This window comes from Corvus moneduloides, chromosome 8, assembly GCF_009650955.1.
Source record: "Corvus moneduloides isolate bCorMon1 chromosome 8, bCorMon1.pri, whole genome shotgun sequence".
Lineage (NCBI taxonomy): Eukaryota > Metazoa > Chordata > Aves > Passeriformes > Corvidae > Corvus > Corvus moneduloides.
In genome coordinates this window covers 33,022,068-33,048,107 of record NC_045483.1, presented here as the reverse complement: position 1 = coordinate 33,048,107, position 26,040 = coordinate 33,022,068, and the positions used below count along the sequence as shown (strand labels likewise).

Sequence of the window (26,040 nt, the reverse complement as noted above, 5' to 3'; positions counted from 1 at the left end):
CACAAAGTGTTATTACCACATCATTATAGTCTCATTAATGTGTTCAGCACAAAAGGACCTCCACAGAGCTAAATGGACAGTAAGTCGATACAGTAAGTGAGAGATCAGGTGTCATTTTCCTCAGTCGTCATTCTATATTTTTAGCTGTCGACTGGAGCTATTTTTCAGTTCTTTTAAACATCAGCCAGCCACCCTGACTGTGCCCCAGCAATGCAGTGCTTGCTCAGCCTCCTCACAGAGGACCCCCCTCAGCCCATGCCTCGGCTAAGTCCCAGCCCTTGGGCAAAGCACTCCTGCTGATGTGCTCAAAGTTAGCAGCAGGATTTTCCTCTCTTCCAGGCGCTGGTGCTAACATCCATTTTGCAGACTCACTTTTTTTCTTAGTATTCATACACTGGGCTCCTGGAATTGCCTGGTGCTGGCAGATCTGTAGGAGCAGATTACACCCTGTTGCATTTAGAGAATGAATACACCAAAAGCAAAACGGATCATGGCAAAACTCTCCGGTGAAGTTTTCCTCTGCAGACAGAGGAATCTGCAGCCCTGGCTGACGACAGGATGTAGGGCAGCTATTCAAGTTTCCCACTTCATCCTGGAGAGGAACTTCAGCTTTCAAAGCCTTCCCAAGAGGTCAGTCCTTGGCCTGGCTCTCCAGACTGTCACTTTGAAGGGCAAACAGCGCAATCCATGGGGCTCTGTGTGGTGCGAATGCTGAATTGATAGAAACTGAACTGAAACCACAGCCTCAGGTGGTAAGGTCAGGATTTGTCCAGTGCTGGGCAAGGACCAAGCACCTCATGGTAAAGGTCTCTTGCATCCTGCAGTCCCCTGCTAGCATCCAACTGCCTAGACAGGCAGCAGGGTGACAAAACCCAGCCACTTAATAGAGAGTGCCCAGCACACTTCATCGGGGTAATTGCAGCGGTTTGTCCACACAGGAAAGCTAATCCCAGCTGATGGAATGAGAGAGCATAAAGTGGGTTCATTAAAAGCCACATGAACTCTGACTACGGACACTCTTATTCACTATTCGTATGTCCGTAATTCACTTTATGAATTCATTCCTAAAATAAACTAAACATGAATTATGGCCCTGGAAACCAAAATAAATGTGTTTACACAAAGATTTAATGCAATTTAATGAAACCATTCTAAGAGCTTATTTAAACACATTTCCCCAAGTGCCTCAGACTAGACTAGCCCTTAAAAGAAGCGTTTGCCTATTCATTCTTCTCAGTTAAATTTCACAGACATTAGATGCATTTCAGCAAGAGGCTTCTAACCTCTTCTGGAGATTGAATATGCAGGAACTGACTCCTTAAGGGAGGAGGCTGCTTGTCGACAGCCCCAAGAACAGCTTCATGGCCCATTTCTTTTAGTTCAAAAAACTGGCTTCACTGCATTTCTTTTTAGCAACATTATCACATCAAAGATTTCCTTCACTTTAAAGAAAGTCCCTCAGCTCTGCCTGAAACTCTTGGAAACCCCTCTGTAGGGGATGAAAGACAGGTAGCAAGCTGATTAATTGCAAGCATCAGGATAAGCTCAGAAACAGGCAATAAGGAGGAGAAGTCTACCTGGAAAGTGCGTCTCTTTATAACCGGAGGTGGAGCCAGCCGCACTGAATTGAGGAGAGGCAACAGCTGAAGAAGATAAAACCAGAAGGTCGCAGGGCAAAGGAGGCCATTAGGGCACCGAGAGTCAGAGAGCAGCCAGGGGAGAGAACAGAGAAGAGGGGAACAGAGAGATTGCCATGAAAATAAAGCCCAGCATGAGAGCGGCACAGGGCGGGCACGGCACAGGTACCTGCTGGCAGACCTCTGAGCTCCTCCATGCCACTCATAGGGGCACTCAGCAGCTGCCAGCCTGGCAGGTGTGGGGTGGCCACTTGCCATCCCAATGCTCCCTCCACACAGAGCTTTCACAGCTTCCTCTGCTTGGAAATAGAATTACCATGGGGATTTTTGACTCAGCTCTGCTGATCTCCTTAGGAAGTGTTCACTGCAAGATATCCACTCAGTGGTTCTGCTAGGGTGTCCAGCAATGGGATTGTTTCTCTTAACTTATCATCATCATCATATTTGGGGCAACTATCAAAATTACAATTTTCTCCAAGTTTTCCAAGTGCAGTTTTCTAGTTCTGTCACAAGAAACCCAGTGTATCTCCAGGACTCACCCTTCCTCCAGGTGTGGAAGGGAGTGGAGAGAGGCTAGCTGGGTCAGCACAGAGGTCCCAGCATGGTTCACTGAGCTGGCCAGACACAACCACCCTGGCCAAGGGAGAAGACCAGGCCTTGGAGCTGGATGCCTAAGCAGGGCATTGCCTTGGCAGCCTGCGCTTTGTTTTTCCTTGCTCAACAGCATCATCACCCTCTGACTGCTTATAGCCAGGAATGCTGCCTCAGGGCACAAAGCTGACCCGGACACACAGAAATCAAATGCACTAAAGCTCAGAAGCATTTGTTCATCCTTTTGCTGTATCCAGTTTCCACTTGCATGCATGCTGCTGTCACCCTGGCACCCACCATGCCGGCTCCAGGCCCAGGAATGCTGCTCTGGCCTGATCCACTTTCCTGTTCCTATCAGGTTTCCATTGAAGCTGCTCTTGATTTACATTGGGAGAAGCAAGAGAGACTTTCTGTGCTTGGGCACAAAAATGTGCCCACGTGTGACATTTCCCCCTATGAGCTGTGCACTCAGATCCCAGAGGTCTGCCCACAGGCCTCCCACCACAGAAACCATACACCTCCAAGCAGCACATTTTATTCCCTTTAAACATTGTCCTTCACGTGTGCAGGGAAAGCAAGGATCCAGTCCTGTTGCAAAGAGAAGTGGTAACCCAATATTGCGGTGTCATGATCAGGTGGTTGTGTTCAAATGCACTGATCCAAGACAGCCACAAGCTATCGCTCCAAAAGCAGTGCTGCTGGAAATTCAGCTGGGCTGATTTTATCCAAAGGCAAACCTCCCCTTTCTAAAAGAAAGTGTAGGAGGCCCCATAGCTCAGGAGAGCCAGCTAAGCTCTCTCTCCAGGCTTTGCCTGGCTGCTCAAGTGCTGAATGGTATCTAAAATACTATACAGCTTACAGGGAAGCTGAGGGAGGATGCTGGAATGGATAAGGAGGAAAATGTAGAGAAGCAGTCCTGAAAACAGTCAAGACAAGACCCTGCAATGGATTCAGGTGCAAGTGGGAGAGTTTAGAGAAGAAATCTGAAGGCACTTCCACCCCTCTCCTGCCCTGCCCTCTCTGTGTTCCCATGGGAAGTTTTTTCAGAAGGCAGCATGCAATATTGGATTTGCACCCTCGAGCCTTTGCATCAGAACTGGGTCCCGTCAGACCGCTACCCACAAACCTTCAGCGTAAGGATCTGGTTAGAGCGCAGGGCTGCAAGTGTGGTACTTAGGTATTCCTGGGGAACAGTGAAGACACATGAGACAAACGGGGTCAGTTAGACAAACAGTATTTCTGAGAGCAAACAGAGTATGGCTGGTCCCCCCATTTCCCTGAGCGGCACTTGGGAGCAGCCTGAGTGACCCTCTTACCCTGATTGGGCAGCCCCAATGCATGGGTTTGTCCCTCACAGCAGCACAGGCCACACAGACTCATACAGACAGAAAAATAGGAAACTACAACAAGAGCCAAGGCACATATCCTAACCTTGTATTTCCTTCCTAAGAAAACAAATATGAAACAAAATTGAAACAACATCCCTGGTTTTTCAGGATGCTGGTTTTCATTTCTTCACCCAAAACATCTGACAAAAAACCTTATCAAACAGAAAATGCAAGAATAAATTGCAATTTGGTCAGCAGCGTCACATTTTTGCAACAAGGCCCATCCTAATTTTCATTCAGGAAGAAAGAAAGAGAGCTGCACCTCTGCTGGCTGGTCTGTCCAGATCTGCAGTTCAGGACAGTCCGTCCTTGAGTTGATCTGAGGACAGTCACCCTTCCCGTGAGCATGTCTCAGCCTTGAACAACTCATGGGCTTTTTACAATGTTGAACTTGGTGCCTCATGAGACCAAAAGTATCTCCATGAGAGCCAAGGAAACATTGCCAGGATGTGAGGCTTTGCACCCACCCTTCTCCCGCTGTCACAGCCCTGCAGCTCATCAGTCACCCTACAACCCTGACTCATCAAACCAGTATGCCTTTGCCCTCAGGCCTGAGCCCAGGCAATTTCCAGGGATGCACCAGCTCCCTTCCCAGTGTTGCTTTGGGTCCTGCCACTGCTTTTCACCTTGAGCACTGGGGACAGTCAGAGCCAAGGGCTGTAACAGGAACTCAGGACACTGCTCAGGTGACCAGTGTTGTTGGCTCCTTTTTAACATAACAATCTAGTGAGCCAGCTCACTGAATAAACACAGCTGACTGGCTGCTATTGCACGGGGGACTGGCACATACCCACTGCCCTTTCTCCCTTGCTGCCAGCCGAGCTCTCTCTCCAGTGGCTCTGCTGCTCCAACCCTGCTCCCTTCTGGGCCAGGGACCAGAGCCCTGCTGATTATCCAGAGGCCCATCAAAAATAAACAGAAAGCTCTTAAGCTTGTCTCCCTGTACACCCAGATCACAAATTCCAGCCACTTCATATGATGTTGTTCCAATGCATTTCCAGTGGATTTTCAGCACTCTGGTTGTTTTTAGAACTGGTTAAATCCCCTCAAACCCCATGATGTTCTCTCTCCACTCTTGGCTGCAGCACATGCTGGCCAGGCCAAGATGAAGGAGCAGGTGGGGCAACATCCTGGCTTTCATTAAACAGTTGCTGGCATCAATATCCCTCTCAGCCTCTTCCTTGCAGGCAGAAAGTCCACCAGGCTTGGGGACCAGCATGGGGACCAGCTTGTCAGGGACCTTACAGAGCACCATGGCCAGGGGATGAAGGGTTACCCTCAAGCAGGGAGCACAACCCTTCTCCTTGTCTCTATGCAGGGATGACACCAGCATGAGGGAGAAGAAAAAGGGAGGAATGATGATAGAGTTCTCCCCAGGTCTTCAAACTCCACACTGCTGCTGGCCACACAACCAGAGCAGAGGCCGTGGAAGCAGCACGGAATCAGTGCAGCAGCACAAGGCGTGAGTGGGTGACCTCCACTCCTCCAGAAACCCCTGGTTTCACTGGGTTTTAGGGTGAGGACGTGGACCTTCCCCTGTCCAGCACAAAGCACAGGAGGGTGTCCAGGAAGTAGAATTGACAGCAGCTATCTAGGGGTCAGCTCCGGTGGGCAGGAACAGACTGGAGAACCAACATCCCTCCTGGAAAACCTTATCTGCTGCTTTTCTTCGAAACACATCAATCAGCCGAGCACTGCCCTGGGGGCCCAGATGACGCATCTAGTTAATGAAAGGATCTCTACTTCCAACAAAAAGCCATTCAAACGAAGGAGGATTAACATGCAGGAAGGCACGGGACAGAGGATAATAACGCTAATGACTTACCCTGTGCGGGTACTCTGCACACTGACCCTGTGAAAGAAGGGGATTAAAAAGGAGAGAGTTTAAACCACAAACAGAGGCGACCAAAATAGGCATGCAGGGTCAGATCCAGAAGGTGTAAATCATTGTGACTATATCAAACTCAGTGCAGTTATGCCAGTTTGCACCCAATAAGCACCCTGCCTCCTGTCCCCGATCCCCTGAGCCCTCTGCTCTTGCTGTATTCCTCACTCACAGTCCCATCGAGCGGCACCAAGTCCACCAAGCCCCTTCCTCTCTTTCAGTTTACTTTTTAACAAGGCTTCCATTGAAATTACCTTTTCTCCTTTTTGTCCTGGGGGTCCCTATAAAAGAAAAGTGATCAAAAAAGGACTCAGTAAATGAAGGAGTTCAGTGAATGCAAAGGGAAAGGGATTAGGGGGAGAGAGGGGATAGGGATGAGATACTTACGGGTTGTCCCCTGGGACCTGCAGCACCCTTTAAGGAAACACAGAAATTAACATGGGATGGCTTTCTATTCACAGTGACAAGAAGACAGCGTATGGAGTAGGTGAAAAACTGAGCTTTTAAAAATAATTGTGAAGAAAATTCCCAAGAGACATCCAGGTTCCCTTTGTTACTCTGGAGGAGTGAAAATGCACACATGCTCTGGCTGCACCACAGGGGGGAAATATTAAAAGAAGAGGGGGAAAAAATCATCAGGAAAACACACCCTTATTGTTCCCAGGACCTCAGCTCACAGCGCGTCTCCTCAGCCGACGCACTGGGGTGGAACCAGAAGCAGCCAGGACTGAAGCCTGAGCTAAGATTGAGCAATAGGGGAGTGGGGAGGGGGATCTTCAACATGTGCTTGCCAGAGGGCTATACTGACACTCAGGCTCAAAAAACAGAATTACAGAATTAACAGAAGAAAACACTCAACACGTTAGTAAGTGAAGGTGACTACAGAGCTGCTCTCCTGACATACTCATATTTGGGATTTCATCATCAGAGATGTCAAGAGGAACAAGACAGCATTTGGGCTTCCATAAAGTGCAGTCTAAGTTTATAGTTTTCAACCAAAAGCATTTTAGTATGATGCGCATATGAAACAGAGCTGGGGGGGGGGGGGGGGGGGGGGGGGGGGGGGGGGGGGGGGGGGGGAGAGGGGGGAAACCACATTTAATACAAAAAGTATGCTTTTTTTGGTTGTTGTTAGATAAGTTGAAAGTTGCCAGATGCATTTTCAGAAATCTTTCCATCAACTTTTACTTGTGCTATGAGGCCAACCACGAAAAATGTCAGCTCCCAGAATATATTTAAAGAACATAATTGCTAACTGCAAGGAAAACACATCCCATGCGTAACTAGAGAGTTGCTGTTGTGACATGATGAATCTGATAGCCATAATGCAAAAATTACAGACATGCATCCCAGCGCTATTATCATGAAGTTACAGAATTAGGGATGCAGCTAGTGCATGAGCTGAAGTAAGATTGCTACCCTGCCCATGAGCTTGTTTCCAGCTGAGGCACATCATTTCAAACCAACCCATCACCCGCAGACAAACATATGTATTTTTACCATCTCTCCCTTCTGTCCAGGATGGCCCTGCAAAAGAAAGGAAACACACATCAGCTTTGGCCACTGCAGACTCCAGATGATGTTGATTTAACCCACTTCCCCCTTACCTTGGTAGGTGCCCAGAGTTACTACACTTCCAGTGGGGGACACAACACTGAGCATGTGGAGCTTTGTTCACCACCTAACAGGACACCACTCCTGTAGGTTCTGAGCTCCCCAAAATGCTCAGAACAAAGCTCTCGGGGAAGAATACAGCGTGTCAAGGCTCTGCAGGGCATGGCTGGGTCATGGCTAAGCCCCCCTGGGGCTGGCAGAGCAGCTTCTGCTGAGTCAAGTGTGTGCCCCCAGAGCAGTACAAGAGAGGTGCTGCTGCGTCTCTCTTGGGGGTAATGTTCCTCATTGGCAAAAACAGGGTCCTGCTGCAGGAAATTAGAAGCCAGCGGTATGTGCTACCAGCTCCTCCATTACAGCACTGGAGGAGTGTGGTGGGGAACTTGGCTACGTGGCTGCTACATGGAGATATGGGTTTCATGTCCACTGGGTTCATGGAGAAGTATCTCATTTGTGCCTTACTCTCCAAAGGGTGGGAAGAACTTAGGTTTCTACTACAAAGCTCTAAGGACAGCATGGAGGTCTCACAGAGGCCTTTAGGATCCTTCCCTGCTCTACTGCAGCTCTTTTTGGCACAGCAGCAAAAGAAGGAAGCTGTTGGCTAAGGCAGAGGGCTGCTACCTCAGGGATCTGCTCTGCCTGATTCAGGGTGGGAGTGCCTGCTAAGGCATTCCCTGCAGCAGCCAGGCTGCTGCACTTGTGAACTGCTATTTTATAGATTTGCCTCCTAATTTTCTTTTAATCCATGCGTGTGCATGACATTGCAAAATAAACCCCTTAAGAACATACGGTGTAACACGCAGGCCGGCACCACGGCGGGACCTAGCAGGAGGCAGGGCAGAAAGCCTGCCGAGAAGTTGTTTCCTTACCGGTTTGCCGTCCAAGCCAATAGGGCCCTGAAATAAAAGAGGAAAAATGATGAGAAATGCTTTCCCCGGGGTGTCTGTCCAGCTGCCCCAGGAAGCACTACGTGCCACAAGACTGCACGGACTGGGGTGATGTGAGGTGACTCCCTGCCCTCCTGTCCAGTCCTGCAGGCTCCTGGCCCACTGAGTACCAGCCCAGATTTCAAACTGCTTCAGCAGGGACCTGCTCACTGTCAGCACATTTCAGCAGCAATGCTGGACACAAGAATAGAAGCAAGGAGGGATTTATAGGAAATTTGCAAAAAAACCTCCGAATTTAAAATTTTACAGTGTTTGGTAAAATAGTTGAGTATCAACAGTTTTCTCAAGACTTTGATTTAAAAGGGCACCCACCTTTGCAGGAAGAGAAATTTTTGCAAATGATAGAATAATAAAAGTGTCCCAGGGAAGAGGTGACATTCAGCACATGCTGAAGGTACTGTTTGATGAGAAACAGGCTCCACAGAGCTGTCCAATCCAGCGCTTTCTCAGGAGCTGGGCCAATTTGTTTTCTGTTCCTCCAAAAGCTAAAGACCACAAGGGCCTGGAGAGATCTGCTTCTCCTCAGCCCAGGGGCAGCTCACAGCCCCCCTTTTCACAATGGGCAGAACAGTGGAGCCCAGTCAGGCAGCTCGGAGGCTGCCAATTCCTCCCATTTTCCAGGTGTGAGAGTCTCCCCTGCAGACCTGCTCTGGCACATCCAGTGTCCTGGAGCAGCAGCTGAGCTGCCTGGTGGGAGCAGGGATGTGGGGGGTGTTTGTGTTTGCTTTAGGGCTCCTAGTTGTCCAGGATAAATGCATATGAATAAATAGCAACTGTTCTTCAGCAGCCTCAGCGCTTCAGAGAGTGCTGCCAGGAACTGTAGGATTGAAATGAAATTTGCTTTGTCCTCTCCTGGGCATATTCTCTGCTCCCTTACAACTGTGCTGGAGAATTCCCCCTCATGTCTTATGTCCTTTCCCTTTGGCATGACCAGGGTGATCAGCCTAGCACAGACCCCAGCTGACGCTCAACAGGCAGGGCCCCCTTTTTGGATTCCAGGCACTTGCTGCCATTGGAATATCACCTAAAAGCTCAATTAAAATTGGAATTTCACCTACCTAGGGGTTGTTTTCTTTCTGTGTGATGGTATTTCTTAGGATGGTTTTCTTTTACTGAACAGATCTGGCTTTAACTACGTTATTTTAACACTTGGGGCTTTTTAAAAATTAATTTCCTTTCAGAGTTGTGTGGTTTGGGGTTTTTTTTTTTGGCCCTAATATCATTTAAAAGAAAGAAAAAAAAAAAAGAAGTAGAAAAAGGAATGAAGAAAAAATTACTTTTTCCAGTGCTATCAGATCAGGTCATTGATTTCAGGAAGAAATGATGAGATATAGCAAGCACTTATGAGGCTTCCTAGTAACATCACACATCCGTACCTCATAAATTAAGAGTTACACCTACCGGGAATCCAGGAAAACCTCTTGTTCCAGGCTGTCCCTGGGAAGGATGAAACAGAGATAGCAGTTTAGAGGAACTGAAATGAATTTTGATGGACCCTAAGTCCTCTCTACAGAGCCTTTCCTCCAGCCTCTGACCAACTACCCTACAGCTCTCTGAAGAGATACGCAATTCCCCTCCAAGGGGAAAGTGTCTTGGGAAGGAGGGGAAATCTCTCATCCTCACTGCAATTTGTATAGGGCCAAGAAAATGCTGGAGCAGCTCCAGTTTGGACTGCAAGCAGTTTCCTTGAAGTTTCTACATTAATTAAATGGGCGTCCCTAGCCCATATGTTAGGCTTTTGGAGTATATTCCAGAGGCTGAGCTCATTTTATGGCAATTCTTGCTGCCATAAACCTGTGATGTTTAATGCAGGGTGCTGCTCTGTGCAAGACAAGCCTTGCAGGTCACTGGTGTCTAAATACAACCATCCCTCTCCTCCTCCTCCCCTCATCTGATGTCCCAGCTCATTCGTTTTCCTCACAAATAATTCTGGAGATGATTTTATTTTTCTCTTCTGTTTTTTGTTTTTAGTTTTTTTTTTTTTCCCTCTGAGAGCTAAGAGAAAAAGGTGAGTTAGGCTGTGTGATGAGAGGAACATGAGCACCAAGACTTTTCCTCCTACCTCTTCCTGGCCAGCTAGCTATGGCTACCAGTTTGGGATCAGGTACAGCAAACACTGGCTTGGGATATGCTTGGTAGCTTCTTCATCCTCTACTTAAAAACACCAAAAAAAAGAGAAAATGTCCTGGCTGTTAATTTTTCACAGTTCTTCAGTTTTTGGGACCTGTGACATCCCAGGTCACAGCTACCATAGCTTTGCTGGTATCCAGGAAAGACACCACTTCACTTAAGGATTTTTCAAACTGTTTCCCAAAAAAAGCATAAGCCAGGTCAGGAAGCATTAGGTCCCTGTGGCCCAGACTTCAGCAGATCTTGAAGCACACTCACATAGATAGGAACAGCTGGATGAGGTAAATCCTGTGCCACGCTTATCAGGTGACTACTGTGGCATCTTGCCTACCCTGAAAGCTGTGCTCTGATGCCAAAATGCCCAGCTTCCTTATGTGTTCTCTCATTTTGGGGAAGAAAATGCTTTCTTCAGCAATATGAGCTACCATGACTAGACTGTTGGGAGTCCCACAGGGATTCCCTAGGGATAAGCTGGGCATGACCAGGGTGCATCTCTGCCTTAACCAGAGTGATCCCATGTGGTGCTGAGGGAAGGGAAGGGGAAGGAGGGAATGGGCCTCCTGGGCTGTGAGGGTGAGGTTTGCCACAGTGATGCAATGACAATCCTTTGGGAGAGACCTCAGAGCTACACTGACAGGGAAAACCTTCACTTTCAGGCAACATCTCCAGCCACCCTCTGTCGACAGAGAGACTCAGTAAAAGCTTACCCCTGCAGAGGATGGGCCCAAACAGCCTCTTTGCAGGGTTTGAGGATGCCCCCACCACAAAATGCCTCATGTTGCACTGAAGAGCTCTGGTTTTGTATGCAATGCTAGCAGGACCTAATCGCATTTGCACTGTTTCTTTAGTACTGCAAAGTTGAACTTGGTCAGCTTTGCTTTGCAAGATACACACAAAACCACCTGGTCCTGCTGGCCAGTGACCAGAAGGGAAGATAGGCTATAAATTAAAGGATCTGTCCACCGCTGGCTTCTGAAAAGGCAAGAAGCAAGAAGAGCCGAGCCACAATTAATTAATTTTGGTTCCCTGTTGGACACCTCCCTGACAAGAAGTGCTAAAAAAAGAATTAGGGAGAAAACCTGGAAATGGTACAATTTGGCTTCCTCTGTAGACTACAGACTGTTGCCTCTTTCTCCTCAGAGGACAGCAGAGTGATTTGCACAGTACCACGCCAAGACAACAGTTCAGCAGCGAGCGATTCCAAGAGACTGTTTTTGTTGGGTGGCTGGTTTTCCTTGTCTCCTTTTTTAAATGTTGATTGTATGAAGTATTCAATCCTGGGAGCTGCCAAATCATGGAGACCGTCTGTTTCTGCCACTATCGGCGCACTGTCCCTCTCTGGCCGGGAGTTAAGCAGCTCTGAGCTCAAGCGAAAACTTTAACCTCCAAACAAAAATCTGGAAACTATTTGTCATCCCACATCTTTCCGAGTGGCCCCTTGGCCAGGGTTTCCGTGCTTGTCTTCAGTGCTCAGCCATCCTTTTGACCTATCACCAGCTCCCCAGGAAACTGGATCATCTTCATGGCAGGCTTTGCAGGGGGAAAGTGTGGAGTTGGGCCACTCCTGGCACCTCACGGCTTTGATTGGTGTAGCAAAACCCCATTTTAGATACCATTTGCCGTCTAAGTTTTCTGCTGCTTTAAAGATATGTGTTCTGCACTTTCCCAAATAGCAGCAAAGGCAGCAGCACCAAAGCAGACAAAAATTGTCCTGCTATCCCAGGCATGTGTCCTTCAAGAAAACAGTGGTGCCTGTCTCCTTTGCAGGACCTACATGGACAGGAACTGATGGCTTTTCTCTCTGATTACTACAATTACACTGTTCAGAAGGCTGAGAGCCAGAGCTTGTGAGAAACAGCAAAAGCAATGGGGCACTTACCCTCCAAAATCTGCTGTTTGTGGAGCAGGGTGGTCTTGCTCAGACCTTGGCTTGAGGGACTTGCCAGCCCTTCTTCCTTGCTTGGACACGTGGCCAGGGACCATCTGCTAGGCATAAAGCGCTTGGGGAGACCCATTTGGGTCCTGGGCTTTGATTCTGTCACTTCTCAAACTCCAGCATCCTGGGCAGGTGGGCCTGGGGACCAGCAAAGCTGGTTTTTATTAGAAACATTTGTCATGGGGCTTTTGGAAAGTTAATTGGAAAGCCAGATGTAGCCAAGTGTTCATACTGCCTCAGCTGTGAAACAAAGGTTGCCAGCAGCCCATTCTCTCTGCAGGTCAAGGATAGTGCTCTTCACAGGTGAAACAAAATCGGAAGCGCCCACTGGGAGGGAGAGAATTGAACCTCCAGGTCTTTTTTCATGGAAATCTCTGGTGGAGGCTGTGCAGGGATGGAGTGGAGAGGTCTGGCTACACCCACACAAAAGCAGAGGCTTGATGGCTGAACCACAGTGCAAGAAGCATCCAGCATTTAGGGTATGTAAACACACCAACCCTTCATCTTGTCTTTTTTTATGACCCTGTCCTTGCAAAAAGTTTTGTCTGGCTGACTCATTGCACCTTGTAGAGACACTTTTGCTGGAAGAGGGTGCAAAATCCTGCCTTTTCTCAGCCAGGTAAGGGACTCTCCAGATAGTGATAACCATGCTAACAAAGAGCTTCCAAGATTTTGGGTACTTGACAAAGACCTCTGAACTACCCATCTTTGTGAGCTCCCCAGTCACCAGCTTAGCTCTGGTCCTGCTCTTCAGTAAAATCAGGGGGCTTGTTCCCTGCTGATTAAACCAAAGGCTGAAATCAGCCAGGCAAAGTGCAAATTTTCTCCAGAAGTGATAGGACCCCCTTTGCAAAAAGGAAATATGCTTCTTCCTTTTAAATGCAGGAGTTTGGTTTCCTTGCCAAGGGAAGGCTTCCTCATCTGTTCTGGAATATGAGCTATCATTTCATTATATATAGGATATAATAGCAGTATAAAACCAAGGCTGCCTCAGCAGGGGAACCACATTATACAGGGCTTTTGCTCTTTCTGGCTGATGTTGAGTCTTAATGCCCCTCCTAAGTCTTTCCCGGTAACTTGCCCACATCCTGCATCAGACAAAAATAGAGAGAAAAGCCACTTACGGGTGGACCGCGGGGCCCAATGATAGACATGCCAGCTTCTCCTGGAGCACCCTGCAGAGAGACAAAGCAGAGGAAAAGGGGTGAGAATAGGAGAAGAAAACACAAAGACAACTATATTCCTGTCAAGACTGGGGTTAGATGAGGATGCCTCAGGTGTGAGACCTTCAGGGCTTATGGGGCAGCTGCTGTTCTGGCCTCCCCCAGCTCCTGTCTCACACTTTCGGAGAAAATATGTCCTTTAGAGCTGCTCAGATGTGCCAGAAAATGGAAGCTGCACAGCAAGGAGAAGTATAAACACATAAAACACTTTCTGGCAAAACACAGGTTCTGCCCCATTGGAAGTGTGAAAGATGGCCTGAAACCCTTTCTGTTTCCTTCCTGCAAGTTCCAGGAGGATTGCATCCTGCAGAAGAAAGAAAAGAAAGAGGGATGTGCTGGGCTCCAGGGAAATGGGAGCTGTGGGCAGCTTATTTGGTTGCCTCCAGAAATGCCTCACTTGCATACTTCTCAAACTCAGTTGAGATGTGGATGAAAACAAAGCAAAGTGCGTGCTGGAAAAGAAAACATCTGCCTCTCCAGCTCCTAGCCACCCACAGCGTGTGATGGGCAGGACATGTCACTCCCTTTGGAAAACATGGTGTATTCCTGAGAGGCAGCTCCAGAAGTGCCCAGGGCTGGGGAGCATTGGGATGGAGCATCCCATAAACCAAGCAGCCTACAAGAAAGCAAAGCACTCTGCAAAACAAACCTGTGGCCTGCCAAAGACTTCTCATGGAAGGCTTTGGGGAAGCAGGGGCAATTAGGAGTGATTTTTTTCCACTGTTTGTATCTATCTGCTGTCCCTTCATGGAAACTTCGGCCAGAAACAAATGCAAGGACACGCAGAGAAAAAGCAGAATGGCTTCAGGTGGGAAATTCTGGTCTGTTGGATAATGTTGGTTGGTTCCAATAAGCAAACAGTGAACACAAGGATGAAGAATCTCTATCCTACTTTACCCTTCCTTGTTGTGTTTTTCTCCCGATCTGCTATGAAGAGGAACAAATGGGCCTGGTATGGTACTGCATGGATGACCCTCCTTGTCAGGTAAATATCCATCCCTTTCCTAATTTCTACACGTTGTTACTCAGTTATTCACGAATGCCAAACACCTCCATTTCCCTGCTCTCACAGGCGGGAGGTACTCACAGCTCTGGGGAAAACATACTAACACTGAAATGCCAAATGCTTCAAAACAGGGGCCAGCAGCAGGATTGCTTTGTAAACCAGCACTTCTTTGTGGGTACAAATCCCAACTCACTGCACAGCAAAGAGTCTGTGAGATGGTGTTCCACAGACTTAAACTATACCATCAGCGTTCCTCAGGAGGAGGAGGTCCCACTGTGTCAGAAATAGGAGCATGCCATGCCACTTCATTCCTTGCCCCCACCTGCACCAGGGATCAGGCTAACCTGAGAAGTAGATGGGAGCTGCAGGTTGGTTAGGGCAAGCAGAGCTGCCAGAGGAGGAGAAAGTCAATGGTTAAAATCCAGGAAGCCTTGGGGGAAGCCCTGCATGTGCCCGCTGGCTCTTATGATGTTAGTAAATTGTCATAAACAAGAAACACAGCAATCTTTGGAGGCTGACTGGCCTGGAAGGAATTTGGGAAATATACTTGCACTGACACGGAAGATGAGGCAGCCCAGGGGTGTGGAAGCCCAAAGCTGGCTGCAGTGGCCATGACTGTGATGGGCAAGCTTGGGCTGGCCCTAGAAGAGGACAGTTTGGGGGTGCTACAGGCTACAAGGAGCTGACTCACCTTCTCTCCGGACTGCCCTTTTAGTCCCTGGGTCAGTGGCACCCGTCACAGCCACATGCAAGAGGGTGCAGGGAAGAGAGAGAGAGAGACGGAGAGAGAGACAAACACAGGCATCAGCGGCAAAGGCAAAGGCACGCTCTCCTGCCCCACAACCCCAGCTATGCGGCTGGGATGAGCAGGGTGGCCTCAGCTCCTGCCCCACTCCTCTTCCCTGTCCTCACCATGGGATGCCCGAGCCAGGAGAGCTCCAAAATACAGCACTCAGCCAGGCAGGGGACGGCGCCCTTTGCTCAGGACAGAGTTATTTGGAAGGGGCAGCTGCCGGTGGCAGGCAGGGGTGTGTGTTAGCAAACTCAGGGTTAGCAAGCCCAGCTGGCGCACGAGGTGGCAGTGGGGAGACACCCAAACAGGGGGATGCTGAACCAGAGGAGGCCCTGGATAGCACGGCAGGTGGAATGGAAACACCTCCCCAGCATGTATGTGGCTTGCAGGGCTGGTCACTCTGCTGAGACCAAAGGAGCTCCTCAGGTGCAGGGCTCAGAGAGAGTATTCCCTGACTTGCACTGACACCTGATAAGGACTATCCTGAAAGCCTCCCTCTGCCACCCTCCCCCCCCACCCCCCCACATTCTGGGGGTTGGAACAGAATGGAGAAGATAAGGCACACAAAAGAGGGTTTGACTTACCGGCCGCCCAGGAATTCCCATCGCACCTTTGTCTCCCTGGCAATTAAGGCAGAAATCAGAGAGAATTGGTAACTGGCCAAAAGCAAGGTCATAAAACAGCACAACTGAACTAAGCCACAGCAGCAGCTTCACACTGTGGTACAAGTGTCCAAGGATTTTGAGAAGGAGAGAGAGAAAGTTAAAGAGGAAAGTGTGTATGAGTGTGCCCGAACCTGTCTTTAGAATGTGTGAGCCACCAGCTCATTTCCATGTATGACAAACCCGCACATCTCACAACAGAACTTACATACAGCAATTTAGGCAGCAAAAGGAGGACAGGAGTCTCCAGTCAAACAAAATACAATCCCTATTTCCAACACTTCATAAAATCCAGGTCCTGGGAACTGGCTTCCTGCAGTAGCCAACTGTCATGTTTTTCTCTTTCTTGACCAAAGTCATCTGGGCGTTAGCTATTTATTTATAGAGTTATAACTTTAAAACACAATTCTCTTAAACTTGAAAATACTGTCTTGTCCAGAAGCAAGAGAAAAATGTGAGAACACAAGCTGACACAGGAAAAAGCACGTCTGGAAGAAGACATATGAGCAGCTGTTTTCAGTGTCCTCTATCCCTTTGAGATACTTCCCAGTGTGTTGTCAGCATGTGAGTGATCCTAACAGTGGTTTTGGGAATGATTTTGGGTCAGGTGACACCGGACAGAGCCTCGTAAACACATGAACACAGGACCAGTGACAATTTTGTTCACCCACTTACCTACAAGGCAGTTGGCTGCCTCTAACAGCTAAATTGTACTATGCAATTAAAAAAAAAAATTACCCCCTCTACATTCCTGGTCGCCAAAACTGAAGGCTGTGCAGATCTGGAAGATAGCAGCTCATTCCTAAGGGATCTTGATGATTATGGCTTTAACAGTCATGTAGCTTTTGCTCTATATTTTGCAAATATGATGTGATAATAATCCCTCAGTTCTGTTTCCAGCGATGTTTGGGGTTTCCTTATGTAAAACAGAGTGTTCCTGCCCCTGGCTGACTCTGTCTGTAGACATAAACCTGGTTTTCTGGTTTCTGCAGCTGGAGACACCAGCCCCATTGGTGCCACCTCTTTGTGCCTTCCCTCACGTTCAGTCCCAGTGCGTGTGAACATAATCTGAAATCTCTGGAAGGGGAAGGCACTTAGCTCTGTTTGTTCTTCTGGGTGTACACAAAGACTGTCCATCTCAAACTCAGATGTTATTGCTTGGGATCAAACCATTCCCTGGTGGAAGTTCAGCCACTTCCCTCTGCAGAGCTGGGGGGGCTGTTTGGTATGAGGAGCATTCCTTTCCATGCAGCATGTGTTGTGATAAATTGAAGAGCCATATACACTTTACAAAAGCACTCCTTGCAGATGGATGAAACCCTAAACAGTTGCTTGATTTTAAGTTTTGTTGATGATATATTATGGAAAACTGCTTTCTTCTAGGATTTTAGGTGCGTTCTCAGTCATGCTAATATTTGCCTATCTCTGTGTGCCGGCAGTGAGCGAAACTCCCAGTATCTGCATCTGGCCCTGGCGATTACTTTGTGGCTGCTGGAAGACATAACGCTGAGCTCTCCTCTGCTTTTAGTCCCTTAAATGCTGTTTTCCTCCAGAGCTGAGCCCAGGCTGATCTCTCTCATGGTTTTTGAGGTAAAAGCTGAATTTACTTTTTCTATCTCTGCTGTGGCTGGTGCCCAAGCAGGAAGAGCCCAAGGTCGAGGCTGAGCTGTGTCAGGTCTCCCATGAGTATCTGGAGTGGTATATGATGGCACCGTGTCTGTTATGTGACTGCGCAGAGTTACAGCCCTCCAAGCAACAGCAGCAAAGGGGGAGCTCCCGGCAGCACAGCAAATAAATGCCAGATGTTTATAAGGAAAGGTTGTCTGCGACAGGGAGCCAGGAGAGAGCACTCATGGGTGGATGATACCATGAAGGTTGGTTATGAAGTCATGAAAAGCTGCCTGAAGCTCCCATATCAGAGTTAAAAGAGCATGAAAGGCAACCAGCAGCCTCTGTCCTGAGCCAGGGGAGAGCCAGCTGCACAGTTTACATCTCCTTCATTGGGAAACTGCTTGTTATGGCTCGTGCAGTCTCCAGGTGAGCTGCAGCCTGGGGAACAGGGAACCATCACCAGGAAATCATGCTGCTGTAATTCCAAAACCCACGCTCCTTCCTCAGTCATGACTAACTCAGATGCAGATACTGTTATTATGGATTTTTGCATTTGTCCCAAGGTGACTTAAGCCTTCTAAATCCTGCTGCTCCTAGCAAGTCCCACCAGCAAGAATACTGCACACCATGCCTCTTCAACCAGACCCTCAAAGACATCTTCAAAAGCAGTGTTTCCCACACATAGGAGGGATCATGAGGGTTATGTTACTCTTTAAGTTTAGACCTACAAAGCTCCTGTGGTCCCTACTCTGTATGACCCATGTCCTGTTTGCAATATTCTATTCCACATCACATTTTTTATGCAAGTCTACCTTCTACCACCTTATGAATGCTCAAGGCTACCAGATGAAAGTCCTGCCAGACAGAAAGAATGAGGGGATGAAAGAGTAAGGATGAAGTATTTACCAGGAGCTGTGGCCTTTCTGTGAGGCCCTGAAACAAAATACACTGAAACAGCAAAAACTAGCTTCAAACTCTGAAAGGAGGGCTTGATAAAGAGATGGAATCAAATGGAAGGGTTTAGGAAACAGAATGGTTAAAAAACTCTCCACAGCTCCTTGACCATCAGCTCTGATTGCTTTGGTTTCCTAATCTCCTGCTTGTGAAGTTTTCTCTCCTTTTGGCACGACTCTACCCACAGCTCTCCACACGGGCTCTGAAGGTATCTGCAAGTCCACGGAGAGCAAGCTAATTACAGGTCTTTGACTTTCTTCCTTAGTTTCCATCTGCTAAATATTATTTTTTCATGTATGGAATTGCTGCAGTTGCCACAGAAATGTTGCATGATCAGAAATGGGAGAGAAAATGTCTGTGAGAGGATCTTTTGCTTCGGATGTGGTCCAGACGGCAGAAGGACTATTGCACGATTTCATCATTTCCTTTCTTCCTTTGCCTCTTTTAGTCCCAATCTCATCAAATATCTTACATGACTGCGGGTTGCCCTTGCCTTCACCAAAGCCTTGACTGACTTCGGGAATAAGGGTGGGAGTATTGGTTGGGCAAGAGAAGAGCATGAAGATCCCTTTTGCTGCTGTGGTGTTGCTCATTCATGTCCCTGGCTTTTGTCCTTGTCCTAAAATGCAAGCAGGGCTCAGTGCATTTCTAATGGGCATTTCTGCCCATCTCCACGCTCAAGCCAACACCAGCACTGGGAGCTAAGCCCTGCCACACAGTGTGCTGTCTTTTGCAAGCTGGGAAACAAAAATAGGAGAGAGATGTGGTGTGGTCATCACTTTGGGGCTGCTATCCAGAACAACATGTATGACCATCAGCCAGGCTGGAGCCCAGGTTGCTGCTCATAAAACCATTTCCATTTCAATCATGAGAAATATGGAGGGGTGGGGGAATATTTCCTACAGTGACATGTAGGACTCACTTGGCTCTTCAGAGGTGAACTTTTGCTCACAGTGACTGAGCCAATCTCGCTCACCAGCTGATCAGAAACCCAGGAGGTCCTGAATGAGATGAAGGTCCTACTAGCCCAAGACAAATTCCACTTTGGCTAACAACACTCAGTCTGCCCAACTTCCTCTTGTTATTTCCATTAGCTGTAGCATTCCTCACAGCCTGTCCTAGAAGTCTGCTTGCAGAGGCAGGTTCAGAGGTCGCAATAAGCCAGGATACGGTAGCATATAATGTCAGCACTTCTCTGGTGGTCCCATGTGCTTCTGCCAGGCTTCAATCTCTCATTACAATATTAGGTTTCTAACCCTTATTGCTGCAGAGGAAGCCTGGAGTGTGTGTCTTCCTCTCCCCACAAAGGCACTGCTCTCTAGAAGACGTCTGTGTTGATCTATGGATTTCTCTCTAATTTCTCACAGCAATAATAGAAATGCCAACACCACTACCAATTTTGTGTCCACCTCATCCCTTTAGTGCCAATATACGGGCTACCCAGGCTGAAGTGGCAGGGACAGCCATGGATAGACCCACTTGCAGCGGCCTGCAGAGAAGTGCTCTCCTCCCAAAAAGCCACAGCTAATGCTGAAATACATCCACTTTAGCAGCCAGTCCTGAAAGCCCCTGGGATAAGCTATCGCTGAAGTTTTGCGTGGATCAGGGCTTCCAGCTGTGAAATGCTTTCAGACCTTTTGGTCTAGAAGGTGCAACTTTTTGGAAGATTGTTGTCATTAAATAGGTCTGTGCTCGTATATCCGTGGGAGTTCAGTCTATAGCATTTCAGCCTGATGAAAGGGGAAAGAAAATAGGTTGTGCAGCAACTACTACTCAGAACGTCATCTGCAAACTGTTTAAGACACTTTTGCGTGAACAGACAAAAGATGACTACCGTATGTTTAACTTCTCATGTTCCTTCACAGAAACCCTGAATAGTCGCTCTATTGTACACAAATATAAACCATTTCCTCTGGAAGGACCGTGCTAGAGACAATACAGTGTTTCTCTATAATCCTGAGAGTTATCAATACATGGCTTCAGTCCTTGCATTGCTTCTTCTGGTTCACTGTGGGTCTTGTAATAGCTGCAAGAAAATTTCTGCAATAACCTAGCTATTTTCCTGAAGCCTAAATTGTCTGTGCTGAGGTTTTACATTAGCTAACATTTGAAAAGGAAGCTGTCAACACAATTTTTCCTCTGAAATTGATAGTTGCGCAGCTATACTTGAAGGCCCAGCAGTTCAGCCAGCCCGAGTGAGTAGCAGGGAACAAGTCCCTCCAGCTCAGCTCCTGCCATGTGTTTGTGATCTATCTTTCCCTTTTCTGCAAACACATCTCATTCAGCACGTGGCATCCCATGCATGTGAAGCGCATACAGCTGGTTCCCCCAGAGGCTGTGGGGCCAACTGGTAACACACAGATCTCTGCACCACATGAATTTGCCATGCCCCCTCCCTGCGCTCCCTCCATCTCCCCCTCAGAGGCTGAGTTGCAGCCAAGAGCAATCCCACCCCAATCTAGTCCTGAGCTCCTACAGTACTTGCTGTTCGGGATATCCCAGGCTGCCAGGACTGCAAAGGTGGCTACCACACCAGACACCACAGACAGGAGGCTGTGGAGTTCATGCTCCACAGACTCTGTGTCAACAGCTTCTAAAACCATAGAGGTTTGGTACTTACAGGCGGACCTGAAAGAGAGAAGAAAAATAAACAATAATTAATTTTTTAATGCAATAAATCCTAACAAGAAGAGCTAGAAAAAGACACTGCACCATCAGGCCTTAATCCTCAGACTGCTCCCATTTGCTAATGTACTTTAACCAGCTCCCTGCTTCTTAATTAAGGTATCCCCACAATTAGCACCTAGTAACCACCATGAGTGCAGGGCAGCCTCTGACAGCCCTGTCAGAGCCCTGTGCTGGAAAGGCCATGCAAGTCAGCCTCTTGGCACTGTCAAGCTGAGTTTTGGTCCTTTGGCACACACGGGAGTGAGGGATTTGTTATTTATATGACTCTCCTTCATATCCATGCCCATGCCTGGGGCTGAGAAGGTTGGATTTGAGGAGGCAAGAGCCCCTTTGCTGCTAAAATTCTTAGCCATTTCACACTAGCATCGGTGATCTTGCAAAGGTGTGAAATGGTTAACAAGGAAACTACAGTTATTAAAGACGTCAGGTACCTTTTCTCTTTAATACAATCAAATTTTCCCCTTTTCTTCTGCCTCTGATCCCATAGAAGCCCATCTTCCCTCTTGGAAGAAATTCCCTCAGATCCTTTGGGTTTCTTTTATTTTGGAAATCTTTTCTGGAACCTGCCAGTGTGGAGCACTGCATTTCTTTCATACAGCATGGTTGTACAATATATATCAGGGCTTAAACAGCACATTTCTTTCATCAGTTCCCAGAAAATTCCTCAAAATCCTGACAGATATTGTGTGTGTGGAAAGAAACCCCTGGACTCACTATTTTGTGGTTTCCTCTCTGTGGGAGAAGCAAGACACACCATACAACTGTCAGGGGTTTCTACATTTTCCATACTTTACAGACACTCTATTTGCTTTTTTTTTCTTCACACCAAGTGCCAAGAAGTAAGGCTAAGCAGTATAACAGGTGAGCTGACAGATAACAGGCAGCAACCTCCTCTTTGCATGGGAGGCGGATGTCACAGTGAGCACCTGTGAAATACGTCGTCATCCTGAAAATGGCCCTGGCTGAAAGTCCACAAAAGAAACTGGAGACTTTGGATGAACAAATGTTTTCCACACTGGAAATCTCTCACTTAGCATGACTCTCTTATACCAGGTTTGGTGACCTAAAGTTTCCCTGTCAAATGCCACTGTTAGACACAGCTTTCATTGTAGTTGATCAGAAGAGGTTACCTTTAGAGAGCAACTTTTGGTTAAAATACAAAAAATAGTAACCACCTCCATGATAGCTGACAGACAGAGCTAAAGTCAACATTTGCAGCTGGAAGGCTCAACAACTCAATTCAAATCAAACTTAGGACAGGAGCTCAGGGGCGACCCAGATTTGGTTGGCCTGGCAATCACCCACAAGCGGTGTTGATGCTGAGGTCATTGTCCTACTTGGTACACCAAGCAGAAACAACAAAAGGGCTTCTGATCAGAGAGTTCATTTAGGAGGGCAAGGTCAGACTCAGAGGCAGGAATCCTAATTTATGCCAGACTGGGAGAAAAGAAAAAAAAAAGAAACAAAAAGAGAGACAGTTTTCTGAGTCTGGCTTGGATGACAATAAAGTTCTGTGAGAGCACTGTTTTGGAGAGATTTTGTTTCAGACTGAGTGCCCTGTCACAAGGTCAATGCTTATAGCTCGCCAATACATGGACTTTATTTCCATTAGCAACACTACAGACCCTTAATAACCCGCCTACCTGTCTGCATGGACTTGGGGCACTCATGGATTGCATGAACTGAACTGTTGAGCTAATACTAAAAGAAAAATGTAAGGACATGCAAACCCTGAGCCACCCCTGCCCTTCCAGCCCAAACACAACCAGCCAGCAGCACAGCCTGTAATGGTATTGCCATACCACTGAGAGCAAATATAAGCTCTTGTTTGCTCCAGAAGCTCTGTCCACAGAGCGGAGTAAATCAGCAATGCTGGCAGCTCTGGGCCATGCACCCCACACAGATCAAAGGAGGGAGGAATAGTGGAGGCCCATCTCTTTTATGTGCCCCCTATAAAATTAATGGCTATTTGAAGGGGACTGCGCAGTCTTGTGTAAACACTCATCAGTGAGCTGCAGGGACACAGTCTTGGCTGCAATAAGTCACTCAGGAGAGACCATCCAGAGACTGGGCTTCAAATGCCAGGACAGTCTGTGTGACCCAGGAGAAAGCGAAGCCCTCAGACAGAGTCACTTCCAAAAGCAACATCATCTTGCATGGGCTGGAGGAGGAAAAGGAGGAGGAGGAGGCAGAGGAAAGATGTTCTAAAGACAGCAGGGAGGGAGGAGGTGCTGCTGGATAAGCTGTTGCAAAGCGTAAGGGATTTTACAAAGCAAAATAAAGCTTCAGCAAAATGCTTTGGTCATATGCTGTCACAGTGGTAAAGTGAGCAGAGGTTCTAAAGTGGCTCGTTCCTTAACACAAGTAGTAAATTAATGCACATTAGAGGAAAGAGTGGGTAAAGGAGGACAGAGATACTTGCACCTCTACTCTCAACTACTCCAGCCATCGGCAGTGCAGTGAGCTCGGTTGTGGCCAAAGCTCTGGCAGAGCTGCTCTGGCCCAGACAGGGATGCTGACAACCCTGTAAGCCAAGAGAACAAACTCACAAGTGGACCAGGCTGCATGGGACCCTTAACAAAAGCCACCTGAACTGCAACAGAATCAACACACCACCACTGCGTGTAGTCCCCATGTCACCTGTCTCTTGCAGTCCCAGCCAGTTTGGGGCAACCATGTGGAAACAGGACTGCTTGCCCCAGCATGAGCCAGGTCTTGGTGGTGAACTCCAAAGAGCTCCACAAACAACCAGGAACCACAAGTACAAATCCGACCTATTGTGGCTTCCTCCTCTTCTTACAGCAGGCTCTTTTGGGGTGAGACAGAGGTGGTGCTGCATAGGAGATGAGCTAGATCCCCTTTCCATGTAAACAGTCAACAGAGAAAGGACGAGTCAACAGAGCAGCAATAAAAGCTACCGTGAATGTTTCCAAACCCATTCCATAGCTAAGCTCAGCCAGCAGACAAACCCAGAGCTTCCAGATCACCAAATTCCTCAGCCTTCACAGACAGAGAACCCACACTTGTAATTAGCACCTCCAGATCCTGTGTGTTTTGAGCCTGATCTTGCTGGGACCAGAGCGATGCCGGTGCTGGCATATGGGCTGCAGCACGACCGTCCGCCCACGACGGGCTGCTCAGGAAGCATCTCTCCGTGCCGGTGCCTCGCTGGAAGGCACTGGAGGGCTGTAAGTGACTGCAAACACTGTTTATCCAGCTGCGAGCTTGTGGAGCAGCAGGGGACGGAGGAGGGGACGGAGAAAACGTGTCAGGAGTGGACGAGTGGGAGGAAGCAGTGGTCTCCTGCAAAGAGGAGACCTCCAGACTACCTTTGAAACTGAACATTGAGAAAACAAAGAATTCTTGTAGGGGTACCCAAGGTCCCTCCAAACATATGGCCTCTGGAAATTAGCACCATCTGCACTGTCCCTTCTCAGCTGCTCTGGTTTTTATGCAGACAGAAAATTTCCTTAAAGAAGCTCTGCCTTTCCGTAGCCCAAGCGAGCAAATGAGCGGCCACCTAAGGGCAGGTCCACCTTATTGCACATACAGAAAGAGCACACCTGTGGTGAAGAGCAAGGCCATGCCACAGAGCCCTCTGTTCACTTGACCTTTCTCATGGCCTGTTCAACCAGTGACTGACTACAACAGAACTGCAGTGATTCCTTTTCTCTGACCCACTCAGAGAGATAAAATACGACCCTCCACGCTGTAGCCTCTTTGGCCTCAGAAAAGGAGAGGCTTAGTTTTGCAAGTGGGTCAAATTTATCCTAATCTGGAAAGTCCCATGTTCCATACCATCAGATCTTAAAAGCTGGACATAGAGGAGCAGGTTTGCTGAGAGGCCTTCTGCTGATGACAGAGATATCTCCAGCTTGAGATGGCAGTGCTCTCTGGACTGAGAGGATCATTGAAATGATCCCATCCACTTACAGGCATTTCCTGAAGTCTGGAAAAGTGTCCATTCTCAAAAGGTTCCCAAATGCTGTGGCTTATTTTTTTCCCTCTAATTTCTTGGATTCAGGCAGTACAGTGCAGTGTCTGTAATGTGGGTACCTTCCAGCCTGCTCCAAAAGCTCACATACAAGGGGTTTTTTTCCCTCTTGTATAGCATATACAAGATGAGGAGGACAGAGAGGGAACACTAAGACATTATTGTTGCTTACTTGGGTCATCCTCACTACACACTCTGGCAGCAGGGAAGATGTAAACATGTAATCCATTCCTGTGAGGAAATCCAGCCATTTCAGAGACCCAGAAGCCAGCCTTAGGGAGTTAGAGAGATACAGTTACTTCCTGCCATTCAGGGCTATGTTAATTGATAACAAGATAGTTGTGGCCAGGCAATTAGTTATGAAATGCTGATTAAAATGTCAGCAGCCTGAGCATGACCTTACCCAGGGTGGCATGGAACCCCTAATTCATGGCTCCATGGGCACTGAGTGCAGACTGATCCCATTTCGGAGCAGGCAGGCCCCAGCATGGAGTACAAACGATGGGTTTGGCCTATTTTAAACACTGGCCCTGCTGCAGTTTTCACACAACAGATCCAGAGTACTCATACTCTTCTAGAGCCATCTTCCCTACCTCCATCAGGGGACAAATGATACAAGAGGAGGCAGAGGGAACATTAACTCTGAGAACTTCAAATGAAAAGGCAAAAATGCCATGTGCCTTGCCATAATTCAGTATTATTAGCTGTAGGTGGAATTAAAGACAACGAAGTCTTGAAAATAATGAGTAAGACTTCAAACACTGACTACCCAAAGCACAGCCTCTAGAAATTTTGCTTCAGGTTTTGTCAGCAGTGGCAGAAAATCTGAGTGGATAACTCACTCCAGAGAGCAGAAGGCCCTTGCAAAAGGCCAGGCCCCTCCATCCCTAAAACATTCTTCTCTTGGCTACACCCTTTCAGAGTGGCAAGAGGTTCTTCAAAGGATTGCAGAAATGCTGGACAGCAAAAGGACCATCAGGATTT

The 26,040-nt window shown here is 47.8% G+C and overlaps 1 protein-coding gene across 23 annotated transcripts in view; it reads right to left on the bottom strand.

Annotated features, from left to right (window-relative positions):
- Positions 1 to 26,040, bottom strand: part of COL13A1 (collagen type XIII alpha 1 chain) — a 90,723-nt gene that overhangs the window by 41,430 nt on the left and 23,253 nt on the right. For 20 of the 23 annotated variants that reach the window (XM_032115923.1, XM_032115929.1, XM_032115920.1 and 17 more), the window contains 11 exons: positions 20,995 to 21,002; positions 15,732 to 15,767; positions 15,046 to 15,072; positions 13,250 to 13,300; positions 9,461 to 9,496; positions 7,982 to 8,008; positions 7,002 to 7,028; positions 5,889 to 5,915; positions 5,756 to 5,782; positions 5,442 to 5,468; positions 1,578 to 1,643 (listed from right to left, as the gene is read on the bottom strand). In XM_032115923.1, the coding sequence (XP_031971814.1) occupies positions 1,578 to 1,643; positions 5,442 to 5,468; positions 5,756 to 5,782; positions 5,889 to 5,915; positions 7,002 to 7,028; positions 7,982 to 8,008; positions 9,461 to 9,496; positions 13,250 to 13,300; positions 15,046 to 15,072; positions 15,732 to 15,767; positions 20,995 to 21,002 (359 nt within the window). Of the gene's footprint in view, positions 1 to 1,577; positions 1,644 to 3,354; positions 3,412 to 5,441; positions 5,469 to 5,755; positions 5,783 to 5,888; positions 5,916 to 7,001; positions 7,029 to 7,981; positions 8,009 to 9,460; positions 9,497 to 13,249; positions 13,301 to 15,045; positions 15,073 to 15,731; positions 15,768 to 20,994; positions 21,003 to 26,040 lie in introns of all 23 variants that reach the window. The other 3 variants (XM_032115916.1, XM_032115917.1, XM_032115927.1) reach the window with 3 other exon arrangements.